General features: G+C 44.7%; 1 protein-coding gene across 2 annotated transcripts; it reads left to right on the forward strand.

Moving 5' to 3' along the window:
• Positions 1 to 61: 61 nt before the first annotated feature.
• Positions 62 to 13,608, forward strand: ZSWIM7 (zinc finger SWIM-type containing 7). 2 transcript variants are annotated; one of them, XM_034646900.1, is made up of 7 exons: positions 62 to 182; positions 2,995 to 3,016; positions 6,755 to 6,857; positions 11,046 to 11,150; positions 11,596 to 11,678; positions 11,863 to 11,935; positions 12,463 to 13,454. In XM_034646900.1, exons 1-7 carry the CDS (start codon positions 92 to 94, stop codon positions 12,577 to 12,579), a joined length of 594 nt encoding a protein of 197 aa, XP_034502791.1. In that variant the 5' UTR covers positions 62 to 91; the 3' UTR covers positions 12,580 to 13,454. The 2 variants fall into 2 exon arrangements, with proteins under 2 accessions (XP_034502791.1, XP_002920901.2); XM_002920855.4 differs by lacking the exons at positions 11,596 to 11,678; positions 11,863 to 11,935 and having other exon boundaries at positions 12,463 to 13,608.
• The last annotated feature ends 1 nt before the right edge of the window (position 13,609 follows it).

Raw genomic sequence — 13,609 nt, forward strand, 5'->3', positions numbered from 1 at the left:
CCGCCCCCGGCCGACGGCGGGAATTCTCCCTAGAGCCGTCGGAGCGTCGCGCCGGCTGGGCTTTTCGGGGAGGCTAACGGCCTGTGACGCCATGGCCGTCGCCTTACCGGGAGTCACGTTGCCCTCAGTCGTCGAGGAGCTCCTGAGTGAGATGGCCGCGGCGGTGCAGGAGAACGCGCAAAGTACGGGCGGGAGGGCGTGCGTAGCTGCGCTGTGGGCGGTGGACCTGGCCGGGGCGGGCGGAGACCGGAGAGGCGGAGTTCTCTGGGCCTGCGGAGCGCCGGGTTGGGGGCGCAGCCCCTGCGCTCTTCGTCCTGGTTTCTCCGAACTTTTTTCCCCTGTGGTTCTATTCCCAAACCCCAGTTCATAAAAAAAAAAAAAAAATAATAATAATAATAATAATAATAATAATAAACAAATAGAAAGAAAAGGAAAAGGAAAGCCAAATTTGTTTAGGGAGCAGCCCAATAGTTCCTTGGAGGCTGGCGGGGCAGCAGGGACAGTAGTGCTGGGTGCTGCCACGAAACCCGTGAGAAAGGGCCTCAGGCCAGGAGGGCGCAAGGGACGGGAACTTGCGGGGACATACGGGGAGGGGAAGTTCTGAATTATTAAGCTTGCCTGTGGTCTTTTTTACCCCCCCTCAAAATCTTAAAGATTAATCCACGCCTACATTGTGTGCACCAGATAAATATTTTAGAACCATAAAACCCAAATGCATACGCAGTGACTGGATTAAATAGGGATATTGTGAAAGTACGGGCTATTTCTCTGACCAGCAGAGGATGCTCTGTGACTGTGCTTACCAAAATCACCCAGGTGATCTCAAGATGTGTTCAGGGCATGCTAGAATTAAGATGAAAATTCTAATCAAAATGCATTGACCAATTAGAACTACTCAGCCAGTGTAAAAAAATAAAAATGGGGGCGCCTGGGTGGCACAGCAGTTAAGCGTCTGCCTTCGGCTCAGGGCGTGATCCCGGCGTTATGGGATCGAGCCCCACATCAGGCTCCTCTGCTATGAGCCTGCTTCTTCCTCTCCCACTCCCCCTGCTTGTGTTCCCTCTCTCGCTGGCTGTCTCTATCTCTGTCAAATAAATAAATAAAATCTTGAAAAAAAAAATGGCCGCTTAATAGCAGAGCAGACCTCAAAACTGCCGCTGCTTTTTCACTTGGATGGCTTTTGTTTCAAAAGGACTGCACTTGCAAAGAGTTTATTTTGAGTTACTGTACTTAAAGGGTTGAGAAAAGTAATCCGTACTGACACAAGGATAGTATATATGTTGAAAAGATTAGGCCAGCCAGGTATTCAAATATATTCGGATCCCCAAGAGGATGGGGGGAAAAAAGCAATCTGTCAGCTCAGTGTTTGGCAAAATGGGCTCTGTCTGAATGGGTTAATCCATACACTGCGACACTCTTGGCTCGGGCAGAGGGACCTTGCCATTGATTCCTGTTTATTTCCAGCAGAACCGTTTCCTGCTATTTTTTTTTAAAGATTTTATTTTTTTATTTGACAGAGATAGAGATAGCCAGTGAGAGAGGGAACACAGTCAGGGGGAGTAGGAGAGGAAGAAGCAGGCTCATAGCGGAGGAGCCCGACGTGGGGCTCGATCCCATAACGCCGGGATCACGCCCTGAGCCGAAGCCAGACGCTTAACAGCTGTGCCACCCAGACGCCCCCATTTCCTGCTATTTTAAAATATTTGCTCTGCATAGTAATACACTATTCCTGATCTCTATCCTTCAGTGATAATATTTTTAGATCGAGATTCTGAGTTTACACTTGTATGATGATGTGATATCTAGTCACAGCTGGGCCACGTAGGAAGATGGTTACTTTTCCTTTCCTGCATAACTTTGTTTTCCCTGGAATTACAACTGTTGTGGTTGTGTTTTTTTCGTTTTCTCTGTATGTAATTCAACCTCAAACTCTTTACCAGTATTCTAAATCTCTACTCCATATGTTCAGATGAGTGAGATGTTGTCAGTTTCATTCTCCTGTGGAAATCTCTTCTAGACCCTAGACTTGCTCTAAAATGGCCTGACTGCTCTCCTAGCTGTTTCCTGAGATCTTCCTTCACCATTATTATCCTAGGAATTCCCTTTGCCTATGTTGAGTGGTATGTTTAGTATATCTGCAATTTTCTTTTTCTGGGTTTACGGTCTTATTTTATAGAGCACATCCTTTGGTAGCTTCCTGAAGAAGAGTGCATGAGGTGTACTTTTTGAAGCTTTAGATGTCTAAAAAGTTTTTTCTAACGTCACCCTTAAATGATAGCTTGGCTAGGTATTGAATTATATGTTGGAAATAATATATTTCCTCAGACATCTGAAAGCATTATTCCACTACCATCTATGCCCTTAAATTTACTTTTAAAGAATCTGTATTAATTTAACCCCCCTGCTTCATCCCCACCTCCAAAGCGATCTGGTGCCACAAATTTCTGAGGATTTTAGGGGGAAGAGGGTACTGGATTTTGGAGTATAAATGAGGTTATTGCTTGGCTCTCCATTGCTAGCTTAGGATTCCAGTTTCCTTAGGTCTTGTAAATTATTTTCCAGTGTATCTTAAGCTGTTGCTTCTCCCTGTCCTTTCATCCTGGGGAGTTTTATGTTTTTTAAAAAAAATCCTTTTGTGGGGCGCCTGGGTAGCGCAGTCGTTAAGCGTCTGCCTTCGGCTCAGGGCGTGATCCTGGCGTTCCGGATCGAGCCCCACATCGGGCTCCTCCACTAGGAGCCTGCTTCTTCCTCTCCCACTCCCCCTGCTGTGTTCCCTCTCTCGCTGGCTGTCTCTCTGTCACATAAATAAATAAAATCTTTAAAATAAAAATAAATCCTTTTGTTATTGTTTAGTGGAGTATTTGGAAGGAGTAAAATTAGATGCATAGACTTCACCGTCTTACACAAAAACCTTTTCGGTTATAGTCTTCTAAAGATTTTGTGTGTGGCCACTGGTTTCACGTGATTAACTTTCTTCCCATTTGTGTTTTACAGTTCCTGATGAGCATCTATTATCGTAAGTATATATCCTGTTGTAATTGGGGTTTTTTTTAACTGTTAATGTGGTTTTTTTTTTTTAAATTTTATTTATTTATTTATTTATTTAGAGAGCTGGGGGAGGGGCAGAGACTAGAGGGAAAGAGAGAATACCGTGCAGACTCCACACTGGGCGCAGAGCCTGACGCAGGACTGGATCCCACCACCCTGAGATCATGATGTGAGCCAAAATCAAGAGTCAGATGCTTAACTGACTGAGCCACGCAGGTGCCCCAGCCATTAATGTGTTTTAAAGGCCAGATCCTTTCAACACCAACTCTTGATTTTTAAAAATACTTACTAAACTAAGAACAATGTTTTCTTGACACAATTGTTAAAAATATGTCCAAAGCCATTCTTGACAGTACAAGGTATTCTTGTGTTGTCCTATTTGCCACTTTTCTTTAACATTTTCTAGTAGGGGTGCCTGGGTGGCTCAGTGCCTGGGTGGTTCAGCATCTGACTCTTGATTTCAGGTTGGGTCATGATGCTGGGGTCCTGGTATTGAGCCCCGCATCCGGCTCCCAGCTCGATGGGGAATCTGCTTGTCTCCCTCTCCCTCTGCCCCTCCCCCTGCTCATGTGAGCTTGCTCTCGTGCTCTCTTTCATAAATAAATCTTTAAAAAACAAAACAAAAAAACCCCATTGTTCTAGTAGTTGTAGTTGTTACACTGAAACATGAAAAAGAAATTAGAAACATGCCTATCTGGGGCGCCTGGGTGGCACAGCGGTTAAGCATCTGCCTTCGGCTTAGGGCGTGATCCCTGCGTTCTGGGATCGAGCCCCACATCAGGCTCCTCTGCTATGAGCCTGCTTCTTCCTCTCCCACTCCCCCTGCTTGTGTTCCCTCTCTGGCTGGCTGTCTCTATCTCTGTCAAATAAATAAATAAATAAATAATCTTAAAAAAAAAAGAAAAAAGAAACATGCCTATCTGCAAGGAAAGACATTTATTATTATTTGTAGATGATATAAATGTTTAAAAACCAAGAGAATAAAGGGTTTTTTTAATTACAGAGATAAAAAATTGTTTTCCCTCATACACAAAGTTCAGAAATATAGCTACATTCTCAGTAGCAACAAAAAAGTGAAAGCTACCTAGGAATAAGTGACATTTAATTTATATGCATATGTACAGTTATATTTAATAGTCTAGAAAAATATACACCAACCAATACCAGTGATGATTTTAGAGCAAAGAAAAGAGATGGAGTTTAGGTTTATAAAAGGGTTTAACTTTTTCTCTGCTAATGTTTTATAGACATTATGTATTATCAGAAAAAATTAGTACTTTTAAAACAGAGAATAGGCAAATAATAAAAATGTAAATTAGCAAAAACATTGGGGAAAGGGGTAAATCTTCCTAGTGATCATAAATATACAAATTAAAATAATGACATAACTTCCCATCTATAAAACTGGCTACCACAGAAAAGATGTTGGTAAGAATGTCCCAGATGTTGGCAGGAACGTGGAAAAAAGGGTAATTGATACCCTGCTGGTAGAAGTGTAAATTGGAAAGTAATCCGGCAACAGGTAATAGGAGCTTTAAAACATACATATTCTTTGGTTAACAAATTCCACTATAAGAGTGTATCCCAAGGAAGTAATCCTGCATGTTCATAAAGATTTTACAGTGAGCGTACTCATCCAGTGTTGCTCACAGTAGCAAAAACAAAAACAAAACCACCTGCAAACAATCTAGTTATTCACATTAGATTTAAGAAACCCTAATTATCTAAAAATAGAGTTTGGGGAAAAGCAAGATAATTCATTTCTACAGTGGAAGTCTTTGTAACCATTAATAGTGAGTAAAAAAAATATTCAGGAGGTATTCACAATAAGTTACAAAGTTACAAAGGCAGGTTTAAAAATTCTTACTAGATTCTTTTTTTTTTCTTTTTAAGATTTTTTATTTATTTATTTGACAGAGATAGACAGCCAGCGAGAGAGGGAACACAAGCAGGGGGAGTGGGAGAGGAAGAAGCAGGCTCCTAGTGGAGGAGCCTGACGTGGGGCTCCATCCCAGAACACCGGGATCACACCCTGAGCTAAAGGCAGATGCTTAACGACTGAGCCACCCAGGCGCCCCATCATTTTTAAAGTTAACTGTGATTAATTGATAAAGTTATAACCAAATTTTATTTATTTTTCTTTGTCCATAGATAGTCTTCATATGCTTAATGTAAAAAATTTAAAACTCTTCCCATTCTAATAGTTTGTTGTATCAAGGGACTAATTTGTTGGAAAATGAAGTTGAACATTTTAATTTTTTTTTTTTAAAGATTTTTATTTATTTATTTGACAGAGACAGAGACAGCCAGTGAGAGAGGGAACACAAGCAGGGGGAGTGGGAGAGGAAAGCAGGCCCATAGCGGAGGAGCCTGATGTGGGGCTCGATCCCACAACGCCGGGATCACGCCCTGAGCCGAAGGCAGAAGCCCAACCACTGTGCCACCCAGGCGCCCCTGAACATTTTAATTTTGAAGATAGTAGCTCTGCCTTCATGTTTTATGTCAGATCATATGAGTTCTTTAAAATAGTAACTTCTCCAATTTAGTTCAACCCATCCATTTTATTTTCCAGNAAAAAAAACCCCTTTTCCAAAAAAAAAAAAAAAAAAAAAAAAGCTCTTGGTTGGGGCGCCTGGTGGCTTAGTCGGTTAAGCATCTGTCTGCCTTAGGCTTGGGTCCTGATCTCATGGTCCTGGGATAGAGCCCTCCATCAGGCTCCCTACTTAGCAGGGAGTCTGCTGCTCCCTCTGCCTCTCACTCATGCTCTCTCTCTCTCAAATAAATAAATTTAAAAAAAAAATGTTCTTGGAAAATAAAACATGAAAAGCATCAACACTCATACCACCCAGTGATAATCACTGTGACAGTTTGGTTTATTGCCTTTTCCTTTTTAATTAAAGTTTTATTTTGAGATCATTGTGGATTTTCTTTAAAAAATTTTAACATAATTGAGAGTTTCTAAATACCTAATTTTGTGCCCAACCATTGTCACCTATCATAAGAATTTTCCCACACCAAATTTTTTTCTGATCTATCATTTAAAGGTGGATAGCCTTTATTACTAATACAGAAAGTACAAATTAATGCCCATCGGGTGGTCAACATGAAAATCTCTGATAATACTGGTATTGGTTAGGATGTGGGGAAAATAGGACTCACACAGTGCTGGGGGGACTGCAGTTTCCACTTGGAAAGCTGTTGGCAACACCTCTTAACGCTGAAGAATGTATGCGTCCTAAGGCTCAGCAACTCTACTTCCACAACCAGGAAGAATTCTCAGGTGCGTTCAGGGACGTGTGCGGGGATAACTGAGTGTCATTTATAATGTAAAAGAGAAACAATGCCTTTCAGGGTTCCTAAAAAATAAAATGTATGTACATACAGTGGAATATTACTCAAAAATTAAATTAAAAACATATATCAACATGCATCATTTTTAAAAACACGTTGAATAGAAAAAACCAAGCTGCCAAAAAACCCTACAGTACCTTTTTATGTTCTAAAACTTAAGAAACAAGACCATAGATAACGTATGTATATATGTGTGTGTGTGTGCTATGTGTTGATTAGTGGGTTTTTGCTGTATTGTCTTTTTTTCCAAATTAAAAGGAATTGTTTAAAAAATGCCAATGGGGATCCTTTGGGTTAAGTTCCCGAGCGGACTGTTCGAGCAGGCAGTCTAATTTGAAGCCTCTCTGTTTCCCAGGCTGAAGTTCATCTTTGGCTCATCAGCCATCCAGGCCTTGGACCTTGTGGACCGACAGTCCATCACCTTAATCTCATCGCCCAGTGGGAGGCGTGTTTACCAGGTAGAAATCTAGAGGTGGGGATTATCTCAACAAGGAACCCCCTTAGGACAAAAAGTTTTCATGAATCCCGGTATTTCCTGGGCTACTGAAGAGCAAATGATCCACCTTCATAAAATCCGTGTATTAGTAGCACTGTATACAACCCGCAGTGATGCTTTCTCAAGTCTAATGGAGTAGAGTCGATTTTTTGCTTCCCTGTCTTCGGTAACAGGCACTTTCCCCAAAAAAACTGTGCGGATACTTTCACCTTGTTCATTATCTCTTGCCTACAAGCAAAAGACAAAATGCATTTTGAGGCCCTTCTGCATGCCCATGTTCATCTATCAGAAGTGATCTTTCAAAACTGTTGTCAGGAAGCATTTATTAAGGGTCAGACTGTGCCGAAGGCAGTTGTCTACTTGGACTTTAGTTTTGCCCTCTAGAATTTAAGATACGTAGATCCGTAAAGTAATACCTCTTATCAGACTCTGAAAGACTCAGATTTCCATGTGTTGTCAATAATTCCCACAAAAAGCCCAACCAGGTATTTATCTTGGAGGAAACTGAGATGCAGAAAAATAAACTCATATCCGGCAGCTGGGAGGTAACTGCTGTCCCACACTGCCTCTCTATAAACAGTGGGCCACACTCAAACCCGTTTGCACTCCCCCACCCCCAGTGTAGCTGTATGAGACAAGGGTAAGTGCCGTGGGATTGAGGAAGGGGAATCTTGTGAATGAAATAAAAATATTGGCAGTGTTCTCCTAAAATTTTGAGTCTGGGGGCCCCTGGCTGGCTCAGTTGGTAGAGGGCATGACTCTTGGTCTCGGGGTTGGAGGTTCGAGGCCCACGTTGGGTGTAGAGATTACTTGAAAATAAAATCTTAAAGAGCAGTAAGATTTCCTAAAAAAAATTTGTGTATGTGTGTATCTGGCTTGGAAGGAGTAAAGAAGCCATCAGCTCTAGTATGTAATCTAGGTCTTGCTGAAGACCAGGAAGGGGGAGGTTTTTCAGCATTTGGATTCTGGTTTATTTATGCTCAACTTCTCACAGCTGAGACCATGTCAGTTAATTCCTAGTGAGCAAGCAAGGCCTAGTTGGGCAAATAGGTGCCTTTGCTTAGTGAATTAACTGGCCAGTCCACATTGTAGCATAACTTAACCAATCTGGCAAAATCTTCCGTTTCTTCATTAAGGAAAATGGGGTAATTAATGTTGAGTGCTGGAGTTAACACTTTTGGATTGTATTTACCTAAAAGAAGCTACCTATTAGAATTTTGTCAGGAAAGCTATTAAATGATCCTGTACCTGATGACGTATTTCCATTTTACTTCTTAGTGTTTTTATTTGGGGTTTCTGTGTAGCTGAAGTGCCCGAACAAGAAGGGCCTTTGAGTTTTCCCCACATCTTTTAGTTTCAGAATTTTGTCTCCATTCCAGTATTAGCATAACAGTTGACCTGTGCGGACAGACTTCTAACTGCCCTCGAGTTCTAAGATCTAGTCATTAGTTTGTCTTAAAGATTGTGTTTGAAATACTTCCGTTCTTGTTGACTTTTTGTTTCTCCCAAGATTGCCGCTTGTTTAACTTTCACCATTCCCATCCTGTATTGTATTACCTTACTTTATTCATCATAAAAGCGCAAACTTCCTAGTACTGTGGCTTTCAGCTTGGACTTTGAATTAAATGACGCTGTAGAAAATTAACCTTCATGGTCTCACTATATACCAGTAGAGTCCGAATTTGGCTCAAGTCAGAGGTTCTCTGAGATGATAAAAGTTGAGTCAGACACTCTGATACCTGCTGGTCATCTTTCCACGGGTCCACCTTCTGATACTGTGACTGTCGTCTAGGTCCAGTGGTAATTATTCCAAAGTCACCCCTATGTTGTCACCTGAGTTGCTTTTCTGTAAATTTCTGGGTTCACCTAGAAAGGGAGGATGCATCAGTCAAGAGAGGTGAGTTACACTGTGGCAACAGTGACCCCCAGATGTCAAAGGCTTACAAAGTTTTGTCTCATTCATGCTTCACATCCATTCGGAGTTGATGGCCACTCCAGAACACCCTCACTCAGGGATCCCAGCTGGCGTAGCAGCCCTTCTCTGGAATACTGTGCATCTCACAGCAGAGAGAAAGGAGGATGCGGTCCGTGCCCATCTCTAATGTTTCTGCTTGGCTGCTCCCGTTTTCCTGGCTAAAGCAGGTCCCATAGCCAGCCGGGATTTAATAGGGCAGGAATGTATAATCTTTCAGACCCACAGAACACAGGGAACAATAAAGAGTACAGTTGAGCACTGTGACGGCTCCTGAGAGGCTGGCAGCAGCCGTAAAATAAAAGTGTGCCCGCAAGTGGACGGCCATCCGGGGGGGGGGGGTGTCACGCTCTTCAGAACCCAGCTGGAACCATAGCGGACTTCCTCCAGGGGAGGCTCCTCCGAGTCTGCTCATGGGTCTCCATTTCCTATTTCCCAGCTGTTTCTTTTTAAAAAGCTCTCTCCTTCTGGGGATAAACATCACAGACTGAGAGCGGGAGCAGTGGGCGCAGTTCCTGGGAGGGGAGGGCGTTTTCCACTGAAGGCTGAAGCCGCTGAGCGAGACGATCCCAGAGGTCAATTTCCGGTTGTAATCATTTCTGACTCAGATTTTTGCCTGATTATTGGGTTCATTAGTCATCTGATGGCTAGGTAAGGAGCAAATTCAGAATTTACTATCTCTTGATAGTATTTACTGCCTCAGGCGGTTGAATGTTGTACTTTTAGTCTTAGCCAGCCCCTGGCAGAGGCAGGCGAGAGAGCCTCTGTACAATCTTTCCCCCTCCCTCAGTCACCGGGCTTTGATTCAGCATAGTCTGGAATGTTCTCGTGGATTGGGGACCCGCAAAAAGGAGGAACCAGGGAACGGTTCAAGTCACCTATTATTCCAGAGGCTTATGCCTGCTTAAATTTAAATCTAGAGAGAAGAGGTAGAGGAAAGGATGAAATCTAACGTTTTATTCATTGGTAATGGTTCAGAGACCCACGAACTGTTCTTGTCACTGCTGGATTTTGGGTTTTCCCCAGGATTCAGTGGACAGCAGTCTGCTTCCGGACCATTGTCAGTTTGACAGTCAAGCACAAGGCTGGAACACTGCTTTTCTCTCGTGGCCTTCCCTGTTGCTTTAGTCTTTGTTGGGGAGAAAGAGGGAGGAACCTCAGGAGTGCTTTTTTTTTCTTTTTTTTTTTTTTTTAAGTCCTGGCCTTTTCATTTCGAATGCCATCTCAGAGCCTAAAACTAAGCTGAAAGCCCTGTGGCAAATTCCTGAGTGGCAGGCCATGGTAAAATACCCCTTGGGACGCCTCTACTTACGTGGATACTGATTTTACACTTCCGGTTTAGAAATTAACTCCAGGAGTGGAGCCCGGGACATTTCTGGTCTTGGCTGCTTGGTGGTGGAGAGACAGCAACAAGTGATTTCTCTGACAAGTTTGCCCATCCACACCACAGACACATCCCAATTTCCCTGTACGCCTGTCTCCCTTTTGTCCCCTGACTACCAACAAGGCGGTCTGTTCCGGGACCAGGCCTCTTACCAGCCCCTCAAGTGTCTGTATCGTCCTTCCATCCTGCTGGATGAGTGGGCAGATCCAGGCTTGCCTCTTCGGAGACCTCCACCCTGGGCCGCTGAGTCATCCCTTTTGCAAGCTTCTTTGCCTCATTTATTCTCCCTGTTCTCAAACGTTTTTCAAGAGCCCTCTCCTTCTTTCTCGTGAACACCGGTCTTCCTGCCTCACTGCTTACTCTTTACCTACTCACACTTTGTTTAGCTGTGCGGTGGGAGCTGCAGAAATGCACCACCTATTGTGAAATACCAAAGTTAAGCACCACGATAAGGTGTGTCTGAGGGGACCTTTCCCCTCCACCTCTTTCTAGGCCACTCATGGAGTGGGCTCTCTAAATCTCCAGGTAGAGGAATGAAACGGGTGCGTGTGGTTGGTTGAACTAGTCTGAAACTCCAGTTTCGTTGTATGGAATCCTTGAGGGCAGAGCCCCAAGGAGGAGAGGCTACAGGCAGGGAAGTGGAGTTTCCACTTTTGGGTAAAACGTGACTGTGGGTCCTCCCAGTGTGATTTGCAGGGCAACCCTGAGCGCTCAGATGGGTACACTCAAGGGAATGAAGCAGTTTTTCCAGCACGCGTATCGAAGTCTGATCTCACCTGTCCTCTTTTTTCTAGGTACTTGGGAGTTCTGGGAGAACATACTTATGTCTGGCTTCTTGTCATTACTGTTCCTGTCCTGCCTTTGCCTTCTCAGTGCTGCGGAAGAACGACAGCCTGCTGGTGAGGATGGGGAAGGCTCTTCCCACTCTAGTCAGATTAGGAAATTCTTGGCCCTTACCACGTGGCTTGAGAGTTGTACAAAATGGGAATGTTTGCTGTGTCGAAACAGTTTATTGTCTTTGATGGCTATCAGTCGTCTCTTTTGGGTTTACCCTCCCAAAATGCAGTATCATTGTTAGATCTATATCCATTACCTGATTTTTTTATTTAAAAGGTCACAGATGAAGCTTTGGGGAGAGCAACAAGGTAGTCTCGAAGGTTGGCTCTGGGGAATTAGACGGGCCAATAAAAGTATGAGCTGAACTGATTGTTGGCAACTTTGGGTATCCCCTCCTCCAGCTGTGAGGTGTTTCTGCCCACCGCCCGTTAAGACAGCCTGGCAGTTAGCCACGCCCCGCCACACGTGGGGCGGGAGAGCACACGGAGACTTGTGCCTATTTCACAGGCGCCCCGAGCATCAAGCAGGAGCAGGACATACTCACGTAACTCCTTATTTCAGAGGAGAAAGCACGGCCCACCCGAGAGCAGGTAGCTATTTTATAAGACTTGCCAAGGAAAATTATAGTACCCACTCCATTCTTCCCCTTTCTCTCACACTGTGAACTTGGTAAGCATCTTGGGAACGGGGGTGGCTGGTTGGGTATCTCGTTGTAAAAAACCACATTCACAGCTGACGTGTCCTAACACGTGTGTTTCACCTGTGAAACGACAGGATTAAACTTCGGGCCCCTTCGGGATCTAAAGCTGTGCGTGTTCTACGACAGAGGGCCCGGCTGTCCCCAGAGGTGTGTATAGGCCGACAGAGGGGAGGGTTCTGCCACCCACCCCGCCTCCTCCCCCTGTAGGACAGCACGGCGGCAGAGGGAACAGACCGCAGACTCAGTGTGGGTGAAATGGGGATAAGACCCGTCCTCTTGGGGTAGCTGACAGATTTAAGTGAGATCATCTGTGAGAAGCACTGAGCAACACGGTAGGTCAAGGAATGTTCGCTGTCGCTGTGAAGAGCTTTCTGAAGGGTAGAGGAAGGAAGCAGCAGAGCTGAAGATGAAAACGTGGGGCCTGTCTGGGTTCTCACTCTGCGTGATAAAGCCTGTGCCAGCTGGGTCTAAACTATTTCCCGAACAACAGACAAAGTAAAACTTCCTTTATTCCCTCTGATTTCTAGAAAGAAGACATCGTGTCATCTTCCGCTGCAGTTTTTAGGCAGGGAGTCCATAACCTCTGAGCCCCATTCCTTTCCTAGTAAATGTAGCCAGAGGTCTTGGTCCGCTTCGGCCCTGCCGACTTCTAATGGGTGTGTTTTGTGTTCCAGTGCAAGCATCTCTTGGCGGTTTACCTCAGTCAGGTAACGAGAACCTGTCGACAGCTAAAGGTCTCTGACAAGCAACTGACTGACATCTTATTCACGAAGAAGAAACAAGAAGCATGAAAGGTATAGACTGAGCATCTATCTCTGAAAATAGGGGTCCCACCCAGAAACACATTTACCCTACCAGGGTTTACATGGAAGCCAGGCGAAATTTCTTCTGGAGGCTTCCTGTCACCGTCCCTTTTCCCTCCTGGACAAGAGACTGTGAGCTGCGAGCTGGGATGTGTATATACTTCGAAGCTCTACAATTTCTCCTGAAAAGTCAGAGCCAGCCTCTGAGCCCCGTGGGTCAGCTGTCTAGCTGAAGCAAGCATTTGTCCCAAACAAAGCCTAATATCATGTCCTGTCTGCAGTTAGATTTTTTTTTTTAAGATTTTTTTATTTGAAAGAGTGAGCATGTGCCAGGGGGAGGGGCAGAGGGAGCAGGAGACTCTCTGCTGAGCAGGGAGCTCGACGTGGAGCTCAGTCCCAGGACCCCAAGATCATGACCTGAGCCAAAGGCAGACGCTTAACCAGCTGAGCCAGATTCCTAAGTGAGTCAGATTCTTAAGTTACTGAAGTGCTAGTAATAAAAAAGAGGTTGGAACGGTAGATGAAACCTGTCAGATGAATTTTATAAAAAAAGCCAAAGGAAGGAAGGGACTGAACGTCATGCCCTGAGGAAGCAAAGAAACTGAGATGGTACTCAGCTGGACCCGGAGAGAGTGAGGGAGCCGTGACCATGACCGTGCAGGTTGAGACCGTGTGCAGTTCTCACGTTTGGAGCCTGGAGGGCCAGGAATTCGCTGCCTCCATGGGGACTCATAAAATCAGCAGCGTCCTCGCGCTCGCGCCGCAGGAGGAAATGCAGCAGCAAACAAACAGAAGCGACAGATTGTACAGCCCGGGGAACACCCCGCCCCGGGCCCCCGGAACCCTGCGGCGGGAACTCGAACACGGCGCAGAAAGGGCGAAGGGGGCGCCGTGTTCCCTGGTGCGCAGAGCCTTTCGTCGCTGCAGATAAAACCTGTCAAGACTTGACTCCTTGGGAAACTTGAACTGGGTATAAACTTCTCTTTCTAAGCAGTCTTCATAATAAAGAACAGAAGGT

Source organism: Ailuropoda melanoleuca, chromosome 17 (genome assembly GCF_002007445.2).
Source record: "Ailuropoda melanoleuca isolate Jingjing chromosome 17, ASM200744v2, whole genome shotgun sequence".
Classification (NCBI taxonomy): Eukaryota; Metazoa; Chordata; class Mammalia; order Carnivora; family Ursidae; genus Ailuropoda; species Ailuropoda melanoleuca.